Source organism: Hippoglossus stenolepis, chromosome 21, assembly GCF_022539355.2.
Source record: "Hippoglossus stenolepis isolate QCI-W04-F060 chromosome 21, HSTE1.2, whole genome shotgun sequence".
Lineage (NCBI taxonomy): Eukaryota > Metazoa > Chordata > Actinopteri > Pleuronectiformes > Pleuronectidae > Hippoglossus > Hippoglossus stenolepis.
The window spans coordinates 19,134,954-19,157,814 of NC_061503.1; the positions used below are offsets into that span (position 1 = coordinate 19,134,954).

At 42.5% G+C, this 22,861-nt stretch overlaps 4 protein-coding genes across 4 annotated transcripts; 2 read left to right on the forward strand and 2 right to left on the reverse strand.

Annotated features, from left to right (window-relative positions):
• Nucleotides 1-234: 234 nt before the first annotated feature.
• Nucleotides 235-5,207, reverse strand: ccr10 (chemokine (C-C motif) receptor 10). Its single transcript, XM_035145731.2, has 2 exons — nucleotides 5,032-5,207; nucleotides 235-1,773 (listed from the first exon to the last, which is right to left on the reverse strand). Exons 1-2 carry the CDS (start codon nucleotides 5,054-5,056, stop codon nucleotides 653-655), a joined length of 1,146 nt encoding a protein of 381 aa, XP_035001622.1. The 5' UTR covers nucleotides 5,057-5,207; the 3' UTR covers nucleotides 235-652.
• A 2,998-nt stretch (nucleotides 5,208-8,205) lies between these two features.
• Nucleotides 8,206-11,706, forward strand: LOC118100524 (receptor activity-modifying protein 3). The gene is made up of 5 exons (XM_035145733.2): nucleotides 8,206-8,365; nucleotides 8,588-8,671; nucleotides 9,535-9,627; nucleotides 9,713-9,866; nucleotides 11,028-11,706. The coding sequence occupies exons 1-5, from the start codon at nucleotides 8,329-8,331 to the stop codon at nucleotides 11,272-11,274; spliced, it is 615 nt and encodes a 204-aa protein (XP_035001624.2). The 5' UTR covers nucleotides 8,206-8,328; the 3' UTR covers nucleotides 11,275-11,706.
• Nucleotides 11,707-14,409: 2,703 nt separating this feature from the next.
• On the forward strand, nucleotides 14,410-18,659 carry LOC118100521 (asialoglycoprotein receptor 1). The gene is made up of 6 exons (XM_047338315.1): nucleotides 14,410-15,577; nucleotides 16,153-16,269; nucleotides 16,395-17,129; nucleotides 17,302-17,453; nucleotides 17,562-17,689; nucleotides 18,324-18,659. Exons 1-6 carry the CDS (start codon nucleotides 15,487-15,489, stop codon nucleotides 18,490-18,492), a joined length of 1,392 nt encoding a protein of 463 aa, XP_047194271.1. The 5' UTR covers nucleotides 14,410-15,486; the 3' UTR covers nucleotides 18,493-18,659.
• Nucleotides 18,487-22,216, reverse strand: LOC118100520 (UDP-glucuronosyltransferase 2C1). Its single transcript, XM_035145729.2, has 2 exons — nucleotides 22,054-22,216; nucleotides 18,487-21,089 (listed from the first exon to the last, which is right to left on the reverse strand). The coding sequence occupies exon 2, from the start codon at nucleotides 21,078-21,080 to the stop codon at nucleotides 19,476-19,478; it is 1,605 nt and encodes a 534-aa protein (XP_035001620.2). The 5' UTR covers nucleotides 21,081-21,089; nucleotides 22,054-22,216; the 3' UTR covers nucleotides 18,487-19,475.
• Nucleotides 22,217-22,861: the final 645 nt, after the last annotated feature.

Genomic DNA, 22,861 nt, shown 5'->3' on the forward strand with positions numbered 1-22,861 from the left:
TTAAAATCTAAAAAATTTCCTTCGACCAAGATGTAAAATATAAAATGTGTTTCCTTCAAACAAATAAGGAGAAGTAATCCAAAACTACTCAGAGGAGACGTTTCATGTTGATCTGCTTGTGTTTTATTTATCATAAAAAGGAAAATATGGAAAAAGTTTAATAACAGAAGCAAGAAAAGAAAATATTCATCAGGACAAAAAACATTTAATTCAACTTTTTGACGATTAGCCTACATAACAAAACTTAATGCGTGTGTGTGTGTGTGTGTGTGTGTGTGTGTGTGTGTGTGTGTGTGTGTAACCTGCATCCTCATTACGTTCTAATTTAAATTTGATCATTTAATTCATTCAGGTCAAAGTTTGGGTTGAGAAAGATGATGATGAAACACACACACACACACACACACACACAGAATTTGATGATCAAACGTCTCCTGAATATGAAGCATGACTCACTTCTGCCACCTACAGTATGAGAATACAGTTTCAGTTCTCGGTTGGAATCATCTGAATCACCAGAGCGATGATGGTTGGTTTTCATCCTCCTGCTCGTTGCCTCTGTAACTGTGCTTCATGTTTTCTGCAGGTGAACATGTGACCAGTGCAGCGTGGACGTCAGCTGCATCGTCCCCGTCGCTGGATATCATTTGTTTCATGGGAACTGGAACTTGGAGGGAATCTCGTTGCTGGAGAAGCTGCGTTCATGCTGCGTCGGGGAGGAAACTGAGGGCACGGTGAGAGCCGTCGACGAGGGCAAGCTGGAGGTCACCGCCTGTGAGACCACGTAGAGGCCACGTAGACATCCTGAATCACGGACGAGCCTCAGCACGTCGCTGCGGAAGCGAACGCCCACCAGGGCGTACAGGACGGGGTTGAGGCAGCAGCGGGCGTACGCCAAAGTGCAGGTGACGTACTCCAACAGAAGGCCGCAGAACTGCCCCGCTATCTTACGGGACAGCACCACGGTGTAGGGCAGCTGGAAGAGCAGGAACAACAGCACCAGCGCCACCATCAGCTTCAGGGTGCGCTGCCGGTGCCACCGCTTCCCTCGACGATGGCGGTTCCCTTCCCACAGCACTCGAGCAATCAGAGAGTAGCACGTCACCATAACGAATAGGGACACGCAGAAGACGGCGATGATGGCTCCGTTGGTGGCCATCTTGACCTTTCCGCTCTTTAGCACGCCACAGTAATATTGCACCGAGTCGTCGATGCCGAGCTCCGACACCCCGGAGAAGAGGATCTCAGGTAGACTGAGGAGAACGGCAACTACCCACACACCCAGAGCCGCCATCTTCCCTCCTCTCAGAATCTGACTGCGCAGCCTGAGCATCTCCTGCGCCCGAGCCACCACCAGGTAGCGGTCGACGCTGATGCAGGCCAGCAGCAGCAGGCCGCTGTAGGTGTTGACGGCGTAGGAGGCTCGCGTGGCCTTGCAGAGGGGGACGGAGAAGATCCACCCGAGGTGAGTGTCGACCGCCTGCAGAGGGAGCGTGAGGAGCAGGAGGAGGTCAGCCAGCGCCAGGTGGAACAGGAACACGTCCGTCATGGAGCGAAGCCGGAGGCGGCGGTAGAGGGCGAAGGTGGCGATGACCAGGCAGTTTCCCAGCATGCCCAGCAGGAAGATGAGGCAGAAGACGCAGGTCTGGAACATTTTGATGGTGAACTCCTCCTCGCCAGCCTCACACCAATCAGAGGACGGGTAGTAACTCGAGCTGTTACTGATGTTCCAGAATGAGTCGTTCAAAAAGCCGTCGTCAAAGTCATCCATGCCTGGTGAGAAACATCAACACGAGGAAATAGTTAGAAAGAGGATTTAAAATAGAAACTACAGTCAAAAGTAGATCAGACTCACAAAACTTCATCATCATCTGGTGATGTCACAGTTTCCAATAATAATAAAGAACAGGGGATTGATTCAGTGCCCCCCACCCCCACCCTGGATCCACCTCTGGCCCCACCCCCTGGTCCACCTCAGGATCCACCTCTGGCCCCACCTCTGGCCCCACCCCTGGTCCACCCCTGGATCCACCCCTGGTCCACCTCAGGATCCACCTCTGGCCCCACCCCTGGTCCACCTCTGGCCCCACCCCTGGTCCACCCTGGTCCACCTCAGGATCCACCTCTGGCCCCACCTCTGGCCCCACCCCTGGCCCCACCCCTGGTCCACCTCAGGATCCACCTCTGGCCCCACCCCTGGTCCACCTCAGGATCCACCTCTGGCCCCACCCCTGGTCCACCTCAGGATCCACCTCTGGCCCCACCCCTGGTCCACCCCTGGTCCACCTCAGGATCCACCTCTGGCCCCACCTCTGGCCCCACCCCTGGCCCCACCCCTGGTCCACCTCAGGATCCACCTCTGGCCCCACCCCTGGTCCACCTCAGGATCCACCTCTGGCCCCACCCCTGGTCCACCTCAGGATCCACCTCTGGCCCCACCCCTGGTCCACCTCTGGCCCCACCCCTGGTCCACCTCTGGCCCCACCCCCTGGTCCACCTCAGGATCCACCTCTGGCACAAAGACTTGTTTGTTAGATCCATGTTTTAGCTTTTTTTATTCAGGTATATATATATATTTAGATATATATATTTTATTTTCTATTCTAATTTTGATATTCTATTTTATCTTATTTTACTAATATTATGAGCATTGCTAGGAGAGACCCAAGAATTGCATTGCAAGCGACTGCTTAATGTAATCATTGCATATGACAATAAACTCTTGAATCTGAATATCAGGTGTAGATCAGCCGAGCTGCAGCCTCTTCTTCCTCTGACTCAGACGTTTGAGTCATTTCGCAGCAGGTTGCGTGAGACTGGCATCAGGTCGTTGGCACCGGGGGGGAAACCGTGGGCAGCGCCGAGGTCGACAGATCAGTCAGAGTCGCGTGTCAACTGCCTTCATCAACAGTTCCCACACTATTCCACTGGTCTCTGTCTGTCTGTGTCTGTGTCTGTGTCTCTGCTCAGGACTTCAAACTTCACTCATAACTTTGTATATTATATTATATTGTATTTGTATATTCTCATTTGTCTTGATACGACGGCGGAGGAGTTTCACCCGAAGGTAAGAGGGAGGACGAGGTTCAGCTCTGTTTGTTCCTTTGTTCTGTTTGTGGGTCGGTTTGTGTGTTTGTGAGAAAGATTTCAGAAAAATCAACTGAACAGATTTTCACGAAACTTGTCGGAACGATGTGATGTGAGTCAAGAAAGTTCGGTTTGGATCCGGGAATTTTTCTCTTTCTTTAATATTGAGAGGTCGGATGTTTTATTTTGACATTTTCATTGATTTCTCAGACGATAATTTGTGGATCACGATGAAAGAAATGAAACGTACTTAGACGACTGATATTCACGAGTGTGTGAGATCCGGTGGCACTTGATTGAAGTTCAGGGACAGTTTGACCTCAGAGCTCTGAGTGACGTGCTGGTAACTTTATGATTGTTTGTAAAGTTTGTAAAGAGTCAGTAATAACTGGTTCTCAGGAGCAGGAACAGGGATCATGGATGAACAGCGAGACGTGACACCGACTGCAATCTATTTTTATTGTAATTTTTTAATTCTATGTTTTTATTTTTAACTTTCACATTTTTATTTTATACATTTCCTGTTGTTTATTTTAGGATTCTATATATTCAAATTTATAATCTTTAAGTGCAGATAAAGACGGCTACAATAATTAAATAGTTTTACCGTGGACCAAAATGAACGTGTTTTTCAGCTTGAATTTAATATAAGTTAAAACACTTTGACAAATAGATTAAACATAAAAAACACATTAAATATGTGATGTTACTATTTGTATTGAAATATTAAATAATTTTATGCTTGATTTTGAACAAATCCTTTGTGAAATCTCGCTGCTTAAAATATTCCTGCACAAATTTTAATTACACGCAAACATAATGTTTCTACATCTGCAAAAGTTTTTATACAAACACTCAAAAAATGTGAGGTTCAACCAATTTGTGAACATTTTTTCATAAACATGAGATATTTTTCACCTTAATTAGTTCCAAGAGGATTCAGACGTTTTTTTGCCGTTTTCAAGTTCAACTATCGTTTGTTTTTTTATGTCTCAATTAAAAGATTTTTATTTGAACAACTTTATCTACAAACTTTTAGAAATAATTTCCTATAAGTTCTGCATCCTCACGTCTGAAGTGAAGCGTTCATGACACATTAAGTTAATTATAATTTCTAACTGTTGCATGTGACCACATCAACGATATGGAAGATTCTCATCTTTAATTCAGTTGGAGTAAACATTTTAAATATATAAAATACATAATATGTGTGTTTATAAAATATAAATAAGATCTGATAAAAATTTAAAGTGTTTAAAAAAATTATTCTGCCTCTCCCGAGGCTGAAAACTGCAAATTACAACACAATATCAGAAGACTCCTTGACAGTGTGTGTGCGTGTCTGTGTGTGTGTCTTTGTGTGTGTGTGTGTCTTTGTGTGGGTTTGAGATTCAACATAAACTACATCACATGTGACTTATTTAATTGTGACACACAATAGTTTTATTTCCGACAGAAACTATACAAAATATATTTTATTCCATTTTAAATGAACATTTACATTTTGCAACAATGAAACGAATCGGACGTAATAAATTTCTCGTCTCTGCACAAACAGTTTTATATTCTTGTGTAAACGCGACAGAAAATCTAATTTTGACTCATACGAGGGTTTTGATTTGATTCGTGAAGAACCACAAACATCGGAGACTTTAACTTCTCACATTTAGCTGCAGTCACAAAGAGCTCAGGTCACTTTCTCATGCTTTAATATTTGATTATTAACTCACTCGTGTGCAATTCAAATGTAAAATTATGACTTTAAATCTTTGACGTGGAAATTAAATTAGTAAAAATCATTTATCCATTGAGAAATATCTCACTTATACGTTTTTCTTGTAATAATGTTGTTTCTTTTGCTGCATATGCATCCAAACATTTAATTACACGTAGTATCAAATAACAGATTATTAAAGATTAACCACAGACTGTCAGTGACCTTACCTGAGCTGTTTGAAGTGTCCCTCATGTCCTGAAGTCGTCCTCTTGTCTCTGAGGTCGAGATCTGAGGATCAGACCTTTTTAAAAACAAACCTTCACCACCTCCGTCCAATGAAGCAGCTCAGTGTGACCTCGCTGTGCCCCTGTACCTGTGGGCACACGCGCACGGACGCGCACAACACTCACACACACACACTCACTCACACACACACACACACACACACACACACACACACACACACACTGATGGGTTGTCATCATCAGATGTCTGTATCTAATAAATTGTTTTGTGGGATTTTGAATTTACGATCACATTTTTATCCCACGTACGTTTGTTCCTTCTTAACAAGAGAAAGAAATCGGGTCACGACCTCAAATTCCAAATCAACCTAAAATCAAGTCAAACTTTTAGAACCAGGATTTAATCACCTGGTTTATAAAATGCCTGAAAAAAAGAAAAATGTATTTATTCGTTTGTAAATATCGTTTCTTTTGATTGTATTGTATTTTTGAGTGTTTTGTGGTTTTGGCCTCGTCTCCGTCAGTGCAGATGTTTCTTCGACCTGTAAATTTCCCCTGATTTGTGAATTTTTTCCCGCCTCTTTATTGAAGCGTGTGATCTCTCCTATTGATTATTGATTTAATGAGGTGAGCAGTTGTTTAACAAGCGCACAGAAACCAAAACTGTTGTATTGCACTTCCTGTTCCATCTTGAAACTTTCCAAAAAAAACCACTTAAATTACACCTGTTGTTTATTCCCTGGACTTCCCGCTGAGAAACCCCTCACACAGTCGGCTCTGTATGCTCTAGATCTGTCCTCGTGCACAGACACACACACACACACACACACACACACACACACACACACACACACACACACACACACACACACACACACACACACACACATACATTTGTTTCCCCCAGAAGCCTCAGTGTTTGACCCTCCTCTTCCTCTGAACCCTAGTTGCTCTGCCACTGTCACAGTTTTTACCATCTTGTTGATGATATCTCTCGTGTGTGTGTGTGTGTGTGTGTGTGTGTGTGTGTGTGTGTGTGTGTGTGTGTGTGTGTGTGTGTGTGTGTGTTTCACCCCTGTGCTGCGGGCTCTGCTCAGTTAAAGGTGACGAGCATCAAACCGCAGTGATCTGGTGCTGTGCTCCAGATGTGCTCTGGTTGTTCTGAGCTGTTTGTGTGGATCCACTTTGTGGTTTTCTTTCACCACAGAAGTCGACCCTCCCTGTTTGTTTGTTCACGATGTGAAACTAGTGTCCGACTCCTCAACCCGTGCACAGGCTCAACAGGCGGCGGCGCTTTGGCCTCACCTTCTTTCTGTTTTCGTCGATCCGTGCGTTCACCTCTGAATTTCACATTTGCGGAGTTGTGACGTTGTTTTCTCCGACTTCATTGTGTTCGTGAGCTTCGAAGTTGAAATGTGTTAAAAACATGTTCAGAGCGTTTAAACAACAGCTCGACTCGTCTCCACAGTGTTTACATTATAATGGAGCAAAGAGAGGATGTGACAGTAATTTAAAGCGTTAATCATAAAAACCTCTGTGTTCTATAAAAACTGTTTCAGGTGCTTGAACAAAGTTTGCAAACGACAGAAAGTAACAAGTTCACATTAGAAACTTCTGTCAGAGCGGATTGTAAAATCACGTTCATTGTTTTTTTAGTGATGACGTCGGAATCTCATCCACCAAAGTTTTGCAGATAAAATGTCACTTGTTTTTGTGTTTTTATTCTATTGTGTGTCTGTTACGTTTTAATCATGTGCAGCAAAAACTACAAAAGTGTGTGTGTATGTGTGTGAGGGGTCAGTCCAGGTTTTACTCACGTTGTGGGGACCGCACATCTGTTTACACACTCACATTATGAGGACTTGTCTTCTTTGAGGGGACAAAAAATCAAGTCCCCCCATCACATTTTAAGGTGAAGACATGTTTTAAGATTCGGTTTAATTTAAGGTGTGTGTGTGTGTGTGTGTGTGTGTGTGTGTGTGTGTGTGTGTGTGCGCGTGTGTGTGTGTGTGTGTGTGTGTTTGTGGTGAAATCAGACTCCAGCCCGTCAGTGTTGAACAGAGCTTTGTGAGATGTTGTTGTGTTTTTATCTTTCGTGCTGCACCAGCTTCCTGATTCTGGCTCCTGTGTGTGTGTGTGTGTGTGTGTGTGTGTGTGTGTGTGTGTGTGTGTGTGTGTGTGTGTGTGTGTGTGTGTGTGTGTGTGTGTGTGTGTCACTGCCCCCAAATGAAGGAGGAAATCCCTGAAAAGCGTTTTTACAGACTCTGGGGAGGAGCAGGAAACTGGGCCGTGCCCCCCCGACATCCCCCCGCCCATCCGTCTTTTCCACTGCAGGAGATTTTATCGGGTGTTTACGTGGACGGAGCCTCGAGGCCGGGCGAGGACAAACCAGACGGAATCATCCGTAAAGATGGAAACGTACGAAACGACTATTTCCATACTAATCTAGTTTTAATCTGTTTGTATTTCGTCGTGTTCGTCTGAGGCCTCGAGCTCATTGGTTCCTTCTGGAGATCGTTAAGAAAAACAGCTCACTCATGTTTAATTTAATCTTTAGATAATGCTCGTTAGTTTTTGCAGGTTTAAGAAAACGTCAGTGAATCGGGATCGTTCATTTGTTGAGTCTTTACAGTGACAGATTAATAAACATCTGGTGCAAACTGAAACAACAACAAATCGATGGTTAAACTTCATCTTTATTCTTGAAATGCGAATTTTTTTTTTGTCATTGTCCAAAAAACTCCTTTTATTTGTCCGTGCTGGCGACACCTAGTGGACGGAGGTGTTATGTCGTCAGGTTGTGATTCCATTGTGAACACGATATCTCAAAAATACCTCGAGCGAATTTCTTCAAATTTGTTTCAAACATTCAGTTGGATTCACGGATGAAGTGATTAGAATTTGGTGGTGAAAGGTCGAAGGTCACAGTGACCTCACAAAACATATCTCAAATCTGCCTTTAGGGAATCGTCAAAGTTTTGACCAGTTGTCACTTAGATCAATTAGATTTTGTTTTTCTCTTCACATGCACGGTCATGGTTCGATTCCCCTCCCTGCCCCATCCTACTGTCGTACTGTGGGCCTGTTTGTCTCTCAGGGACATCACACACACACACACACACACACACACACACACACACACACACACACACACACACTGAGCAGAGCCAAGATAAAGAGGGTTGGGCTTCTTCCTCATGAACCCACTCTGCTCGGAGTCGTCATCGTGACACCTCAGGTCACACACCGGCCTCGCAGGTTCCCCACCGCCGCTCCACCATGATCCTGTTCCTGCTCTGTCCTCTTCTGATCGCAGGTACCTACCTGACTTCACCTTTCATTTAGATTTTTAAAACATTGGTTTAAGTTGAACTCTTTTTGGATTTCCTGTTGTTTTTGTCTTTTGTTTCCTGCACGTTTCCATGAGCGTTTCCATTGTTCTCGGAGTCAGTGGAACCGATGGAGGAAAAACACAGACGGGTCATTTCAGCGACTGGAGAGAGTCTCTTTTAAAATGTGTTGAAATCTGTGTTCGCAGGTATTAAATCACAAACTGCCAACGTGACGGCGGAAGAGCGGAGCAGAGCTGAGGGGAACCAAACCTTCGGTGTCTCCACCGACGGTAAAACATCTCATTTTTCATCTCTCGTCTACAACTTATCATCATTCTCTGTTAATTCATCTCATTAACTCTCAGTTATCTGATCTATTAAATGTCAGATGATGTAAAATGTTGATGCTTCTGTTCGTCAGGAACAAGATTTGAATCCGTCGTCATTAAAGAAAACGTTTTAGAACAGATCCTGGAGTTTTAGCTACTATTAAAAATATAATTGAATCATTTAACAAACTTGTTGCTCAGATGATTTTCAGTTAATCATATTAATATCTACGGCTGCACCTAAGGATTATTTTCATTATTGATCTTCTGAGTCAAGAGGTGACATATTCAAACGTCATGTTATGAAATGATCAGGTTACTGTGACAAAGAAAGAATCTCAGAAACTGAAATCTGTTACGTTTTGTTTTAACTTTTACTCAATCATCTTTACTCCATTTGTGAGATTTGAACACGTCAGTAATGTTTTATGCTCATTGTGCTGAAACATTTTTATTTTATTATTTTAAAACTTTATCAGGATTCTTGCAATTTTTCTCCTTTTTGTAAAATCACATAGGATTGAATTTAAAAACCTTTTCCACAGTCACACTGGAGGAAAAAGTTCAGGTTTCTGTAACAGGCTTCTACGACTGGTTAAAGTTGAAGGAAACTACAAAGATTCAAAATTTTGTATGAAACAGAATTCACAGATTGGTGGAATTTGTGTTTTTTTTCGTTATGATCTCGGCATCAACAACTATTCAATGAATCCCCAAATCCCCTCAGCTCCATCCTCGTTCATCGGTTGTTTGTACGAATTCTCTTCTCAGCGATAACTGAGGATCATTTATTAGTCAAACATGAATATTTGTTTTTCCTGCAGAAAATGTGACGTCCAGTTTGTACGGAGAGGAGAAGAGTCTCATTGAGGCGGAACTGGAAAATAACAACCGGACGTTTATCAGCGAGGATGACGGTGAGGAAAAGGGAACTCTATCACTGCCTGTACGAAACTAAATGTGACACGTGTGTGTTAGTTCATGTGTGTTGTGTTTGTGCAGAGAGGTTTCAGGACCCGGGCACGACGTCTCCTCGCAGACACTGTGATCACGCCCTGCTGGTCTTCGCCAGTGACATCCACTGTGGAACAGAATTTCACAACGTAATGTTCACGATCAGCTCAGAAAACTGGTGCCACCTGGAGCACATCAGCAGGTACTACGCGCGGATCTTCGCTAGAATTACACGTCGCTGTTTGTTCGCTTTGTTGCTACCTTCGATTTTTTATCTTACACCTTTATTTCCTTGCCGTGCTTTAAAAACAAGGTTTTACTGTTTTAATTGTCATCCCACACGCAACAATTACTTTAAAACCATAGAAGTATAAAGCTGTAAAAAGCAGAGTGTGTGTGAAAGTCTGTAACGACTGTGGAAATGTCCGTCACCGAGTCTGAGGCGGTCGGCCTCCGCCCTGCAGGGTAAACGCAGGGGTCTGATTGGCTCTTCCTTCAGCTCATTTACCCCCCACTCCCACAGCCTCAGTCGGTCCTGCTGTTTATGTTCCGAGAGGAAATGGTTAAACCTCGGACGCCTCAGTCCCTCAGTCCCAGCTACAGACAGACATGTTGCACTGATGGTCCAATTTCAAAAGGGAGGAATCCAGTTTCTCACAGACTCGTGAGGTTATTTTAATTTCCTTATGGATTGAAAAGAAAACTTTCTTTCTTTGGTTTTAACGTTGAGTAAAAATGTGACCAAATATCAGACCAGACCCAGAAAAGTGAAAATGAAAGCTTCTAAAACATGTAACATGTGTTTCTTCTGGTTCCAACTAACATCAGTTTGAATTTCTTGATTCGTTATTTGTTCTTTAAAGAAAGAAAAATGCTTAAGGTGACGCCGTCAGACTGCTTATTCTAATAATGATAATAATAATAATAATAAACCTTTATAGCACAATTCATGCATAAAATGTGAGATGAACTGCATCACATAAAACATTTAGGATATAAGAATGAAAACAAGAAAAATGGAATATTAACAGCAGACTAAGACGAGAGTAAACAAGATATAACCGTCACCAGGTAAAATGAACTATTGGCTACACCGCCCCCATGTGATTTCCAGTGGTACTGCTCCGTTTTGTCAGTTTCGTCTTTATTTCTGAATCGAACTCTGAGCATAAACAAGCCTTGAAGTTCCGACTGCCTGTTGTCAGATTAATGATCAAAAACTCAACAACACTTAGTTCACAATGATACAAAACCCGATAAAGATTAAATTAGCTGTTTGAGAAGTTGGAACCTGAGAGCGATGATGATTTTTCACTTGATAACTCATCATTTCATCAACTCGTGTTTCCTGCGTCTGTTTCAGGCCGTACAGCGACCTCACGCGGTGTCTGGAGAAGCTGTCGAACTCTGTCGACTGCTTTTATCCAAACCAGGACACTCAAGACTTCTTCCTCTCCATCCACTCCCAGTACTTCCACAACTGCAGCAATGAGGAGCTGGTGTTTGAGGACGCGCCGCACTGGTTGGTGATGGTCCTCACGCTCATCCCCGTCAGCATCATCCCCGTCCTCGTCTACCTGGTGGTTTGGAAGAGCAAAGTCCAAGAGTGAGACGGTTAGACGCCGACTCACAGAGAATCTGCTGTGAGTTTTTACTGAACGGAAACAATTCAATGAAACCTGGTTAAATAAACAGTTATTCTTTAAAAGTTTGGATGATGTTTTGGTCCCCGTGAAATGTGACGCTGCACACGGAGGCGCTGTCGTGTTGAAACAGGAAACACGAAACACGAATTGATGCCAGAACCCTCTATTGTCTAAAGTATATATGTGTTGGAGCATCCGTTCATGCAGTTTATACAGACACTGCAGGTATGAGTGAAATACACTGAAATATAGTGAATAATTGTGTTTAAAACAGAAATTAAGTCTAGAATATGTTATAAATACTGTTGATTTCATGATATGTACAAAAATACATACAGAAACTGAATATGTGTTTGAAGTACAAGGTTTTATAAAGGCTACGTTATTTGTTGAAAAGCGTCTCGTAATGATCCTCTTGTTATTCAGTTTAAAGTTTACTGCTTCATCCTCTCTTATTTTAAATTTACAGGCACCAGAATGACTCATTAGAACTTCACGCTTTAAAAAAATGGAATCTGTGATCTGAGATGACACAGTGTGAAGTTTCTAAGAAAAGCTCCTTCATGTAAAAAGCTGCGGTTCCTGGTATCACTGTGCAGACCTGTGTGTGTTTGCTATCTTTGCGACGTGGCTCTGGACGTTGAAGCTTAGTTTCAGGTTTAGTCGGCATATTATTCAGAGGAGAGTTCTCACAAGTGTAGAAACACACGCTGACCCCCTGAAGATAAGAGCCCCCGTGATAATGTTGCTTCCTGCTGAGTCGTAAACAGGCGATGAAGATAAAGAGGAGGAGGAACCATTAGCACAGAGTGTCGCTAACACCAGCGCTGCTTGTCCTCTGTATGCAGCACACACACACACACACACACACACACACACACACACACACACACACACACACACACACACACACACACACACACACACACACACACACACACACACACACACACACACACTTTCTGTGATGTCACTCAGCAGATTGATGTCTCTTAAAAGTCCCTTAAATGCTGCATCAAATCTTTCACATTTGTTTGGACATATTTCTAAAACTATTAAAGATTCATATAAACTATTGTATCTACCCTGAAACCACAGTCACAGGTGTGTAACCTCCCATGAAACCACATTTAAATTCACTACAGATCCAGATTTCTATTTGGATTTGCACAAATTTACACACACTCATGAATATCAGTCCCGTAAATCAGGTATGAAAATCAAGCAAACAAAAAACTTCCTTCCTCACGATGTTAAAGAAAGTTTTAAAAAATCTAGTTTTTCGATTTTTAGGTTTTGTTAAAATCTGTTCTGAAGTTTTTGCATGAACCTACAAACCAATAATACAAATAATGACTTTCATGACAAAGCACTTCTCAAAACAAAGTTACAGAGTAAAAGCCCATAGAAAATAAAATAACACAAAAGTGTAAAAGAATAAAAACACTTAACGTGTGACCCATTACAATAATAAAAACTAGAATACATAATTCATGAAGGTAAAAATCACCAGATAACTTTTCACTAACGTTACATATTTGATGTCCCATAATAAACTGGGTTGGATTTTCACGTTTCAGCAGATTGAAGCTGTTCAAACTCATTTTCTCACACACGAGTTTCTTGCAGCTCAGGACTGAGTCTCCTGCAGAGACGGAGCATTGTGTGTCTTATCTGCCTGTTGACACCAGATGTCCTGCTGATAGCAGCATGTTTGACATTTTACTGTATCACACAATCAGCATTAAGTGTGATAAACACAGGCAGCGTCTTGTGTCGGCTCCTCCTGATGTTTGCATCTGTGTCTAAAAGCTTCGTGCTGCTGCTGCGGTTTCATTTTCACTTCCTGGCCATAAGTATGTGGACGGCCAAACATTAGAAGTCTATGTGAGCGTTTCAGTTCATTTCAAAACTGGTACATTCATTTCCCTGTGGAGCTGGTTCATGTGGAATTTGTAAACAGACAAACACACGATCCTCAAAATGGAACGAGGTCTGTTTCTTGCTCTGTTACGTTTCAGCAGATCAGCCAAAGACTTGCTGGTTTTATTTGACTCATTGGTAAAGTGCGGTGGCCCGAGAGAGCTCAACTCACCGCAAATGAAGAGAAACACATGCAAATAGAAAAAAGACACGTGCAAATTAAGAACACAACTTCGTCAGTTACACGACACGTGAGCTGCAAAAAGTCACAACACATGCAAATACGGCAACACGCTGCCAACAGGGAGAAAACGACAACAGAAATGTTTTCAGGGATTCTATGGTTGTAACTCACATCTGCCACCTACTGATTCATATTCAGTAAAATAAACTGCAGGGTTTGTGACGTTTCTTTTATTTAAATTTGAATTTACAGTTTTGTTTATTACATTTGTCTGAAGCGTTAAAAGTTCAGCATCAAAACATCAAACAAATGATTAATGGTGTGAGTAGGAAATCAGTGGAGCTGTTAAAAGACCAAACACAGACACACAATCCCAGCGTCAGGGACCATTGTTCTCAGACAGATAAGGTGACATCAAATAGAAGAGGCCGTTATTACAGATCCGTCTGCAGATGTTTGAGGTGAAGCAGCAGAAGAGGAGAAGGTTGGACTCTTCGGCTGCAGACACGGAGTCCGTCAGTCGTCTGGAGACGAGCTGAGGTTCAGGAGGAGGATCGGGAACAAGCGTGTTGTGTACGACAGGAGAGACGTCATCCCGGGTGAGTCCTGATCCGACCTCATGGGTCCGAGCTGCACGTTGTTGTGTTTGTGTTCAGCGAGAGAAGGAGATGCAGTCGAGGGGGAAACTTTCTGACACAGTGGGAAATAGACAGGAAGAGAAACCATGTAAAGGTGCGTTTCAATTTTAAATATGTGCCACAAAATCCACTTTACATCGTTGAAACAGGAGTAAAACATCTGAAATTAAATAACATTTAAACATTAACAATGAAATAATAAATCAGTCAACACATGTGCTGCACTAGGATTAATAAAGATATGTTGTAAGAAGTGATTTAAAAGACGTCAGATCTTCGTTAGCAGTTTATTTTAAATTAAACTAGCTGCATGTTATTATGAATATTAGATCTTTATTATATATATATGTATAAATTATTAATAAATATATTGTATTTTTGTACAACAGCTTCTTTACTGCCGATCAATGCACAGGATTCTGATGATGAACGCACAATACAACATTAATAAAATGCTTCATGACGACAAATACAGAGTCAGTGTTCTTCTAATATGTAGTTAATATTATTGTGATTAAATATAAAGTATTACCAAATGTATTTAAAGTATCAGAAATACTCATCAGAAGGGAACTGTATTATCCTGCAGTGGAGGATTATTAGTACTGATGCATGATGGTTTAGTATAATGTAGAGTAATGCATCATGTTTTATAGGTTGGTCTTATGTATAGAAAATTATAGGTATATAAAATAGGTATGTACTCTGTGTGTGTACAATCGTGAGCTTCAAAATAACTTTAACTGTAAAAGTAATAATAGTAATAAAAAAGCAGCATTAAATTTAAATACTGAGTTAAAGGTGTCTTAATTAAATACAGTTTTATTAAAGGATTATAAAAACTGATTCTTGAACATGCACGAAGAATTTTCATTAATTTTCAATCTATTAATTTACTAAATATGAGGATTTTATATATTTGTTTGTTTAACAATGCACCAAACAGGATTTTATAAGATGATCATATTTATATTATTTATTGTCCATGTTCATCTGTAGCTGCAGCTCTGGAGGGAAAAGTTCAACATTTCCTGCTCAAATGTGATAAAGTATAAGAAGTATAAGTATAAAAGTACATGTTAAAGAAATGTTGCTTCCTGGTGTGTGTGTGTGTGTGTGTGTGTGTGTGTGTGTGTGTGTGTGTGTGTGTGTGTGTGTGTGTGTCTGTGCGTGAATCAGCACGTGTGAGATGCTGCTACAGAAAAAGAGTGTGATTCTCTTTTGTGATTCACAACAAGAAAACCACAGAAACCTTTTTTTTAAAGATTCTAAAACCAGTCGACCGCACCGACACCTGTGACCCTCGACACCTCGAACACAAAGGGCCTTTTTAAACCGTTTGTATTTTAAAGTCCTGACGTTATCAGAGTTTCGCAGAAGGCAGATCTGCTCTGTGTGTTTATTCTGCTGCTCCACGTCTGCTCAGGTACGATGGTCGGTCACCAGTGGTTCACGAGGATCAACAACCCGGCGGCACGAGGAGCCGCCGCCGCCCCGTCAGCCAAGCAGGAGCCGGACATGTGTGAGTGGATATGAACTCAGGAGTTATAATAAGAAGTGTTTTCTCTATAATGTTTCTGTAATTTATGATTTAATCCTTAAAAAACATTTAAACTTGTTTATTAAAATGAGCATTAACGAGGAAATCTTCAGACAGTCGTGTTATTATACAGTAATTCACAGGATTTTGATTTAAAGAATCAGGTTTCAATAAAATACCGAACGAGGAAAACAACATAAAGTGGGATTATTAGAGGAAATGAGAAATAAAATGATACACAACCAACTGCAGTTTGGGGGAAATGGTTTAAAAAACCTTGTTCTTGTTGAAATAGAGAGATTTTGCACATCTGGACACACCTCCAGAATAATAACAAACTTTTTTAATATTACACTCTTCATGGTTTGAAATGCAGCTCAAGGTGCTTCACATGAAAAAAGATAAAACAGAACAGAAGCTAAAATCAGAGGATGAAGGTTGTTAACACAATAAAATCTAACGTTACTTTAAGATTGCGATAAAAGACGATAAATCACTGATACAACTGATACGAATGATGATTATTATTGTATTAATTTGTATTTTGTGTGTTGTAGCTTCACGTTTCCTCTGCACCAGAAACAAAGGGACGTGTCATCGTCTCTGTGCGGTGGTCGTCCTCTCGACGCTCTGTGTGTTGCTGCTCGCCACCTGTGCAGCTCTGGCCGTCCTGTGTAAGTATTCATGTTCTGTTAGTTCCTGGTGGGTTTAAAGGTGCAGTGTGTGGGGTTTAGTGACATCTAGTGGTGAAGTGTCATGTTGCAGCTGAATAGCCCTCCGCTCTGTTTTTATCTTTCAGATACTCACCAAACAAACAGGAAGTCAGAGAAGCTCTTCAGCCACCAGAGCCTGAGCGACAGACACAGTTCTCTCACCAAAGAAAACAACAAGCTCAAAAGAGACAATGAAATCTTAAAGGAGCAAAACTCTCGTCTGGACGAACGGAACGAACTCGTCAACAGGACGACGGCTGAGCTCGAGTCCACAAATCTGGCTTTGAGTTGGAAAAGCAGCGAGTTAACAGAGAAAATCGTGAATCTTACGTCCACGAACACGCAGCTAACGCACGAACACGAACAACTGGGTCAATACTCATCGGAGCAGGAGGAACAGAGGCTGAACATGTCTCAGACCATCCACCTTCTGCTCAGTTCCAACACTCGCCTGCAGGAGGAGACACGACGACTGTCCGAGACGAGCGACCTCCTGAGCGACGAGATGATCCAGGTGAAGGGAGAGAATCAGGAGCTCCTGGAAATCAACGACAAGTTTCAAGGAGAAATTCAGAATCTGACCGAGGTGATTGGAGCCTTTTCAAAGGACGACCTGGAGCAGCTTCAGGAGAAAGTAACGCAGCTTCAGGAACAAAACCAGAACCTGAGCGCGGTGCTGGTGAGAGAGCAACAGGAGGCGGCGGAGCGGGAGGGGCGCAGGACGACGGAGGTCGAGCAGATGGCGGCGGACGTGCATTCGTCGAACGAGGCCTATCGCTCTTTAGACCTCCGCTGCCCCGTGGCTAATCAGAAGACCAGAGGTACGTCAGAGTTCCTCAGTGTTCACAGAAGTTTCTCTCCTCGTGATCCTGATGTATATCATATCTTTTCTTATCACAAGGCAAGAAAAGTGCTTTGTGGGTCACGGCGACCTTGACCCTTGACCCCAAAAATCTAACTGAACTCTCACTTTCTTCATCTTATTTTTCACAGAGCGAATTTGCAAAAACTGTCACAACAGCTGGAAACAGTTTGAGTCAAAGTGTTATTACTTCTCCTCGCGCACGCTGAACTGGAGCGCCAGCAAGTCCTGGTGCCGGACACAAGGGGGCGACCTGCTCGTCATCAACAGTGAACAAGAACAGGTGGGGGAGGAAAAGACCACGGCATGTTGCAGTGTAGTTACTTTCTTAAATAAAGATTAGTTTATATGTATATAATCTGAAATCTTCTCATTTTATTCTGTTTTTCAGAAGTTTATTTTCGGCAGCAGTCGGACTCCGGACCCGTCCGGCACCAGACTGTGGATCGGTCTGAGTGACGAAGACGAGGAGGGGGACTGGCGCTGGGTGGACGGCAGCAGAGTCGCTCCAGACGAGCAGTGAGTCACAACGCTGGATTCAAATGTGATCGATTCAACATAGAATCTGTAAATATCTAAAAGAACCGGTTCTTATTTTGAGTCGAGTCTTTTCAACTTTACTTTCTCCTTTAAAAAGCAAGTTTTTAATTGATAAACGAAATATCTAAATTTCCCTCGACTGTTTTCTGTCAGTTACCGTTTCTCCTGGTCTGTTTCAACACTGTAAAACATGACAGTATGTTTATTATATTATTTTATACACTATCATGTTTTATTTTATCATGTCACAGTCTGAAATCACTTTAAAGCTCCGCACAAAATATCTCGAGATCCAAATATGTTGAAGGTCTTTTAAATGTTAACTACAAAGAATTTCTAAAATGTTTGAATATATTTAAAATTTAAAATACCAACTTTTGAAAAAATTACAAAATTAAATTAATTACTATTATTTTCACCCTGTTAACTACACTGTAAAAAAAAACTAAATATGAATAAACAAACATTTTCGAGGCAAATTACTCGATACAGTCTTTTAAAAGAAACTTTGAAAGTTTAACTGAGCGGTGTTTTTCCTCGACAGTCACTCGTGAGTTCAGTCACAGTTTCTGCTCGTGACCTTGCGATAATGACTCAGCTGCTCCCCCTGCAGGTACTGGCTGAGCCGACCGGGAGTGGGAGCGGAGCCGGACGACTGGAAGCTGGACGACCCTCTGGGAGAAGACTGTGGACACATCGACACGTCGGAGGACGCACTCAAGTCCTGGATGGACGCTTCCTGTAAGATCGCTTACAGATGGATCTGTGAAAAGAAGTTTTAGCTCGTCCACCAACATTTTTATTTCTCATTTCATATATTTCTCTGTACACGGGAGAAAATTGTCGGAAAGTATCTATGATGCAATCATTTTCTAACATAATTATTCATATATATTCAAATCTGAGTTTTAATATAACAATAATGCACGTTTAAAAAAAAGTGTCCTCTCTTACTTTTTTATTTTCATTTAGTAAAAAATTATACAAATGATTTTTCATTATTCAAGTGATAATAACAAACAATAAAGAAAATAGAAGAATTGATTTTGAAATGTTGATAGCTATTTTTTTTTTTTTAAATGGATAAATATTTATCCACCGACATTTTACAATTTCAGAAATGTAGCTTATTCACATTTTTATTCACAGCTTCATCTTGTGCAATTTCATGTGTTAAAATCATCGACTGTAAATAAAGATGGACGACATGACAACTCCCCAGAAGTGAAGCCGAATCATTTTGATCGCCCTCTGGTGGCTAACTGCAGTCTGGGTCATAAACCCTGCCTCCTCCATGTTCATGTTTCTGATGAGTTTGATTTTGTTATTTCATGCGATAAATGTCATGATTGACAGCCCAGACTGACTTGTGATTGGTCGAGCGTGTGTGTCAGCGGAACCTTGATGCCACGCCTCCCCACCACGATCACTTCTGCACAGACTTTCCTGCCAAACAACGTCAGAAACACAAGATGGCCGCGTCCAGGATAACTTAGCTTCATTTTGTACATCGGGAGGAGCTGGAGACGTGTCGGCCATCTTTAATTACAGTCTGTGGCTAAGATTAATCATTTGAAGGATAAGCCTGCTGATATTATATATTTTCTTTACGGTCATTAAATCCCATGTGCAGACCAGATCTCTAAGACCATTCAGTTTCTTTTCAGATGAGGATCAGCAATTATCTAAAATCATCAGTTAACTGTTGGTTTCTTGGGGTAAAGTATATAAAAGCTTTATCGTTTGAAATATTTGACGTCTGTTACTATTCCTGCTTGGGTTTTCTCCTCCTGCACAGTCGAGAGCACAGGAAACGTATTGATCCCACTACAGTTGCCGTCAGCACCAACAGAATTGCTAACAATAAGCATATAACATCCACAGAATGATGTGCGTACCAGGGCATCTTATAGGACTCAGTGCGTAGATGTGAAGCACCTCCGTGCCTCATGACGAACTCAATCCAGAACAGAGCAGTTTCCAGAGGATGCATCGGTGTGTCCCGATGAAGGTCGGAGAGACGCTCCATGTTGTTTCTGTACGAGGGATTGTGAAGAACCTCCTGTAATGTTTCCAGAAAGTTCTGTTGCGTGATTGTGTTCGTATCGACCGACTTGGCGGCACCTCGAGTTTCCAACCTCAAAATGTTCTCGTGCTGGTCAAACAGAAGAGGAATGCCTACAATCGGAACGCCGTGGTACATGGACTCGTAGATCCCGTTCGTACCACCATGGGCCACAAAGGCTCTAACCTTCGGGTGTCCCAAGAGGTCGTTCTGGGGCATCCATTTCACCACAAGGGTATTGTTCCCCAGATTCTTTGGGGGCTCTCCGACATGCCTCCATATGACCTTCTGAGGAAGTTGGGCAAAGGCAGCAGCGATTTCAGAGGTGATCTCTACAGGCAGGCCTTTAACCAGGGTGCCCAGAGACATCAGGATGAAGCCATGCTCTCCTGAACTCTGGACAAACTCCTCCAGCTCTGCTGATAAAGGCTTAGATGGTTTGCACTGAAAACCACCAATGTAGACGATGTTGGGCATGGTGGGTCGGGGGAATTCAAAGACAAAGTCCACCCTCATGAGCCAGATGTCTGCTCCCTGTAGCAGATGATAAAAGTTTACATCTGGACCAAAGTACCTGTCCACCAGTATGTCATAGTGAGGGCTCACGATGAGCTTGTCAATGCAATTGTTCAGGACGTAGAGGAGGGAATTTTTCACTCTTTGCACAAACGTCATCTTGTCCGACACGACGTGTCCTGAAACTGGGACGTAGGATGTTGGTGATGGAGCGACCACGAAATGCCCTTCTCCACTGGTGATCCATCGCACGTTGTAAACAGTCGGCAGCTTGAGTTCATGAGCCACCACAACCCCGACAGGCAAACCTGGGTCCAGAAGAACCATGTCAAACTGAGTATCGCGGATGCTCTGCATTAAAGTCTTATTCTCAAATATTTCTACCACCAACATGCTGGCCTGTTGGTGAATTTTCGACAGCTTGGTGAGCATTTCCCAGTAAAACTTCACAAATGCAAATAGAGACGGCCCCTCTTTCTTGATAGACAACATCTTGCTCAGGAGGTCGGAAAAAAATTCCTCGTACTCCGTGCCGATGGCCTCCGGCAGCGTGACGGTGATGGAGCGGTAATGTGGAGCACTTTCCTTGATGTACCAGCTCGTGGTCGTGCGGACCACGGTCACCTCATGGCCTCGGGCGTGGAGGCTCTGGATCAGCAGGTTCATGTTGACCCAGTGGCTGCCGTCCACCGGGAACACCAGGATCTTTCCACCGAGGACGCTGGGACTCGTCAGGATGGACACGCTCGCCACCAGAAGGAGAAGAGAAAGTCCTGGGATGCTCTCCATGACTGAACTCTGAGGAGAAGAAGGAAACAAACAAGTTATCTGCAAGCAACTGTGCATTTTATACTTATTTCATTATTTGTGTGTCAAGTATTTATTTTCCCTCCCACTGAACTTTAAGCAGATTGCAACCTGCCACAACCAATGGAACCACATCACATGTATCACCTCCACCCAGGAAGTTATCATTACGTTTTCCTGAAATATAAACTTCTAAACTATAAATAACTACGGATCAAAACAAAACACAAATCAACCAAATATATAGAGCTTGAATTGAACGTTTTTAAATCAGCAAACATTAATGCTGACGTGTGTGAAAAAATCATATTAGGTCCTGATTAACCACCAAATAATCAATCAATCGTCAATGCAGAAAAACATTTGCTGGTTCACGGCTTTGAAATGTGAGAATCTGGTGATTTACCAACACTTTTTATTTCTATTTGGGGTTTTGAACAGTTGGTTGAACTAAACCAAACAAGCACCTTTGACTCTTAGATGCTGTGATAATGAAATTAATTATTGATTAATCAATTGGTTACAGCGCGTCTAAAAAGCCTCTTGTGTTTTCCTTACTTATCAAAATACAGTTCCACGCTTTAATATCTCTCAGACTTCATCTCCTATATTGTGTCTGTGGCCTGGATTTGCAGATTAAACCAAGAGAAAGTTGCTCCTGGACTGTTTCTACAGCTGTAGGAGCTCAGTGGTCTCTTATCTCCTCATCCAGCAGCAGGGCCTCGCTGACAGGCCACAAAACAGAGCAGAGTCCGGTCTCTGCATGTTTGCTGTCGAGGAAACGGGGAGAGGAATCCGACTGCACGCCCCTCAGCCCAGAGATCAGCCACTTCCATGACTCAAGAACTGCTGAAATCCAGCTATTTTTGGTGTGCATGACGGAGTGTGTCGTTTTTGTTAAACTCTGCAACTGAGTTGTTGCCGTTTTGGAAGAAGTAAAAGTGTTGTTACGTACCCAAAATCCCTGAAACTGCAGAAATGTACTGTGAACCCTCCCTGGTCGAGTGAAGCCGAGCGTCTGTATGTGAACAAATCCAAGCTCCAAACTCCAAACCTGATTATTGTGTTATATAAGGAGGAGAGGTTGTTCTGTGTGTGTGTGTGTGTGTGTGTGTGTGTGTCTGAGTATGTGTGTAACAAATGGATTTCAGATGTACGTGAAGTGAGGAAAGTGTAGGGGGGAGGTTTTGCAACTCAGACCGCCCTCTAAGTTTGCTGCATACACACAGGAATGCACACACACACACACACACACACACACACACACACACACACCCACACACACACACACACACACACACACACACACACACACACACACACACACACACACACACACACTGCAGTAACCCTATATTTTCCCAAAACATTAGAAAAACTTTCCACCAGACGAGGAACTCCACTTACTTAAGGAAAGACAAGTTGTTAAACCCCCTAGTGTGTGTGTGTGTGTGTGTGTGTGTGTGTGTGTGTGTGTGTGTGTGTGTGTGTGTGTGTGTGTGTGTGTGTGTGTGCATTCCTGTGTGTATGCAGGAAACTTAGAGTTGTATTCGCTTTGTTTCGCATGCTCATCTCTTTTCTAGTCAACAGCAGCATGATCAGAATATCCTCCATGCTTACTTTTGTTATTGTGTTGCTGGATTTGTGTAGCGTAATGATTGTTGTGTAGCATTCTGCAATACTGCCCCCTGGTGGACTGCAGTAGAACCGCTTGGTTAATTTGCCAACTCTTCCCTGGTGTTTGGACCGTGGTGGAAACGCAG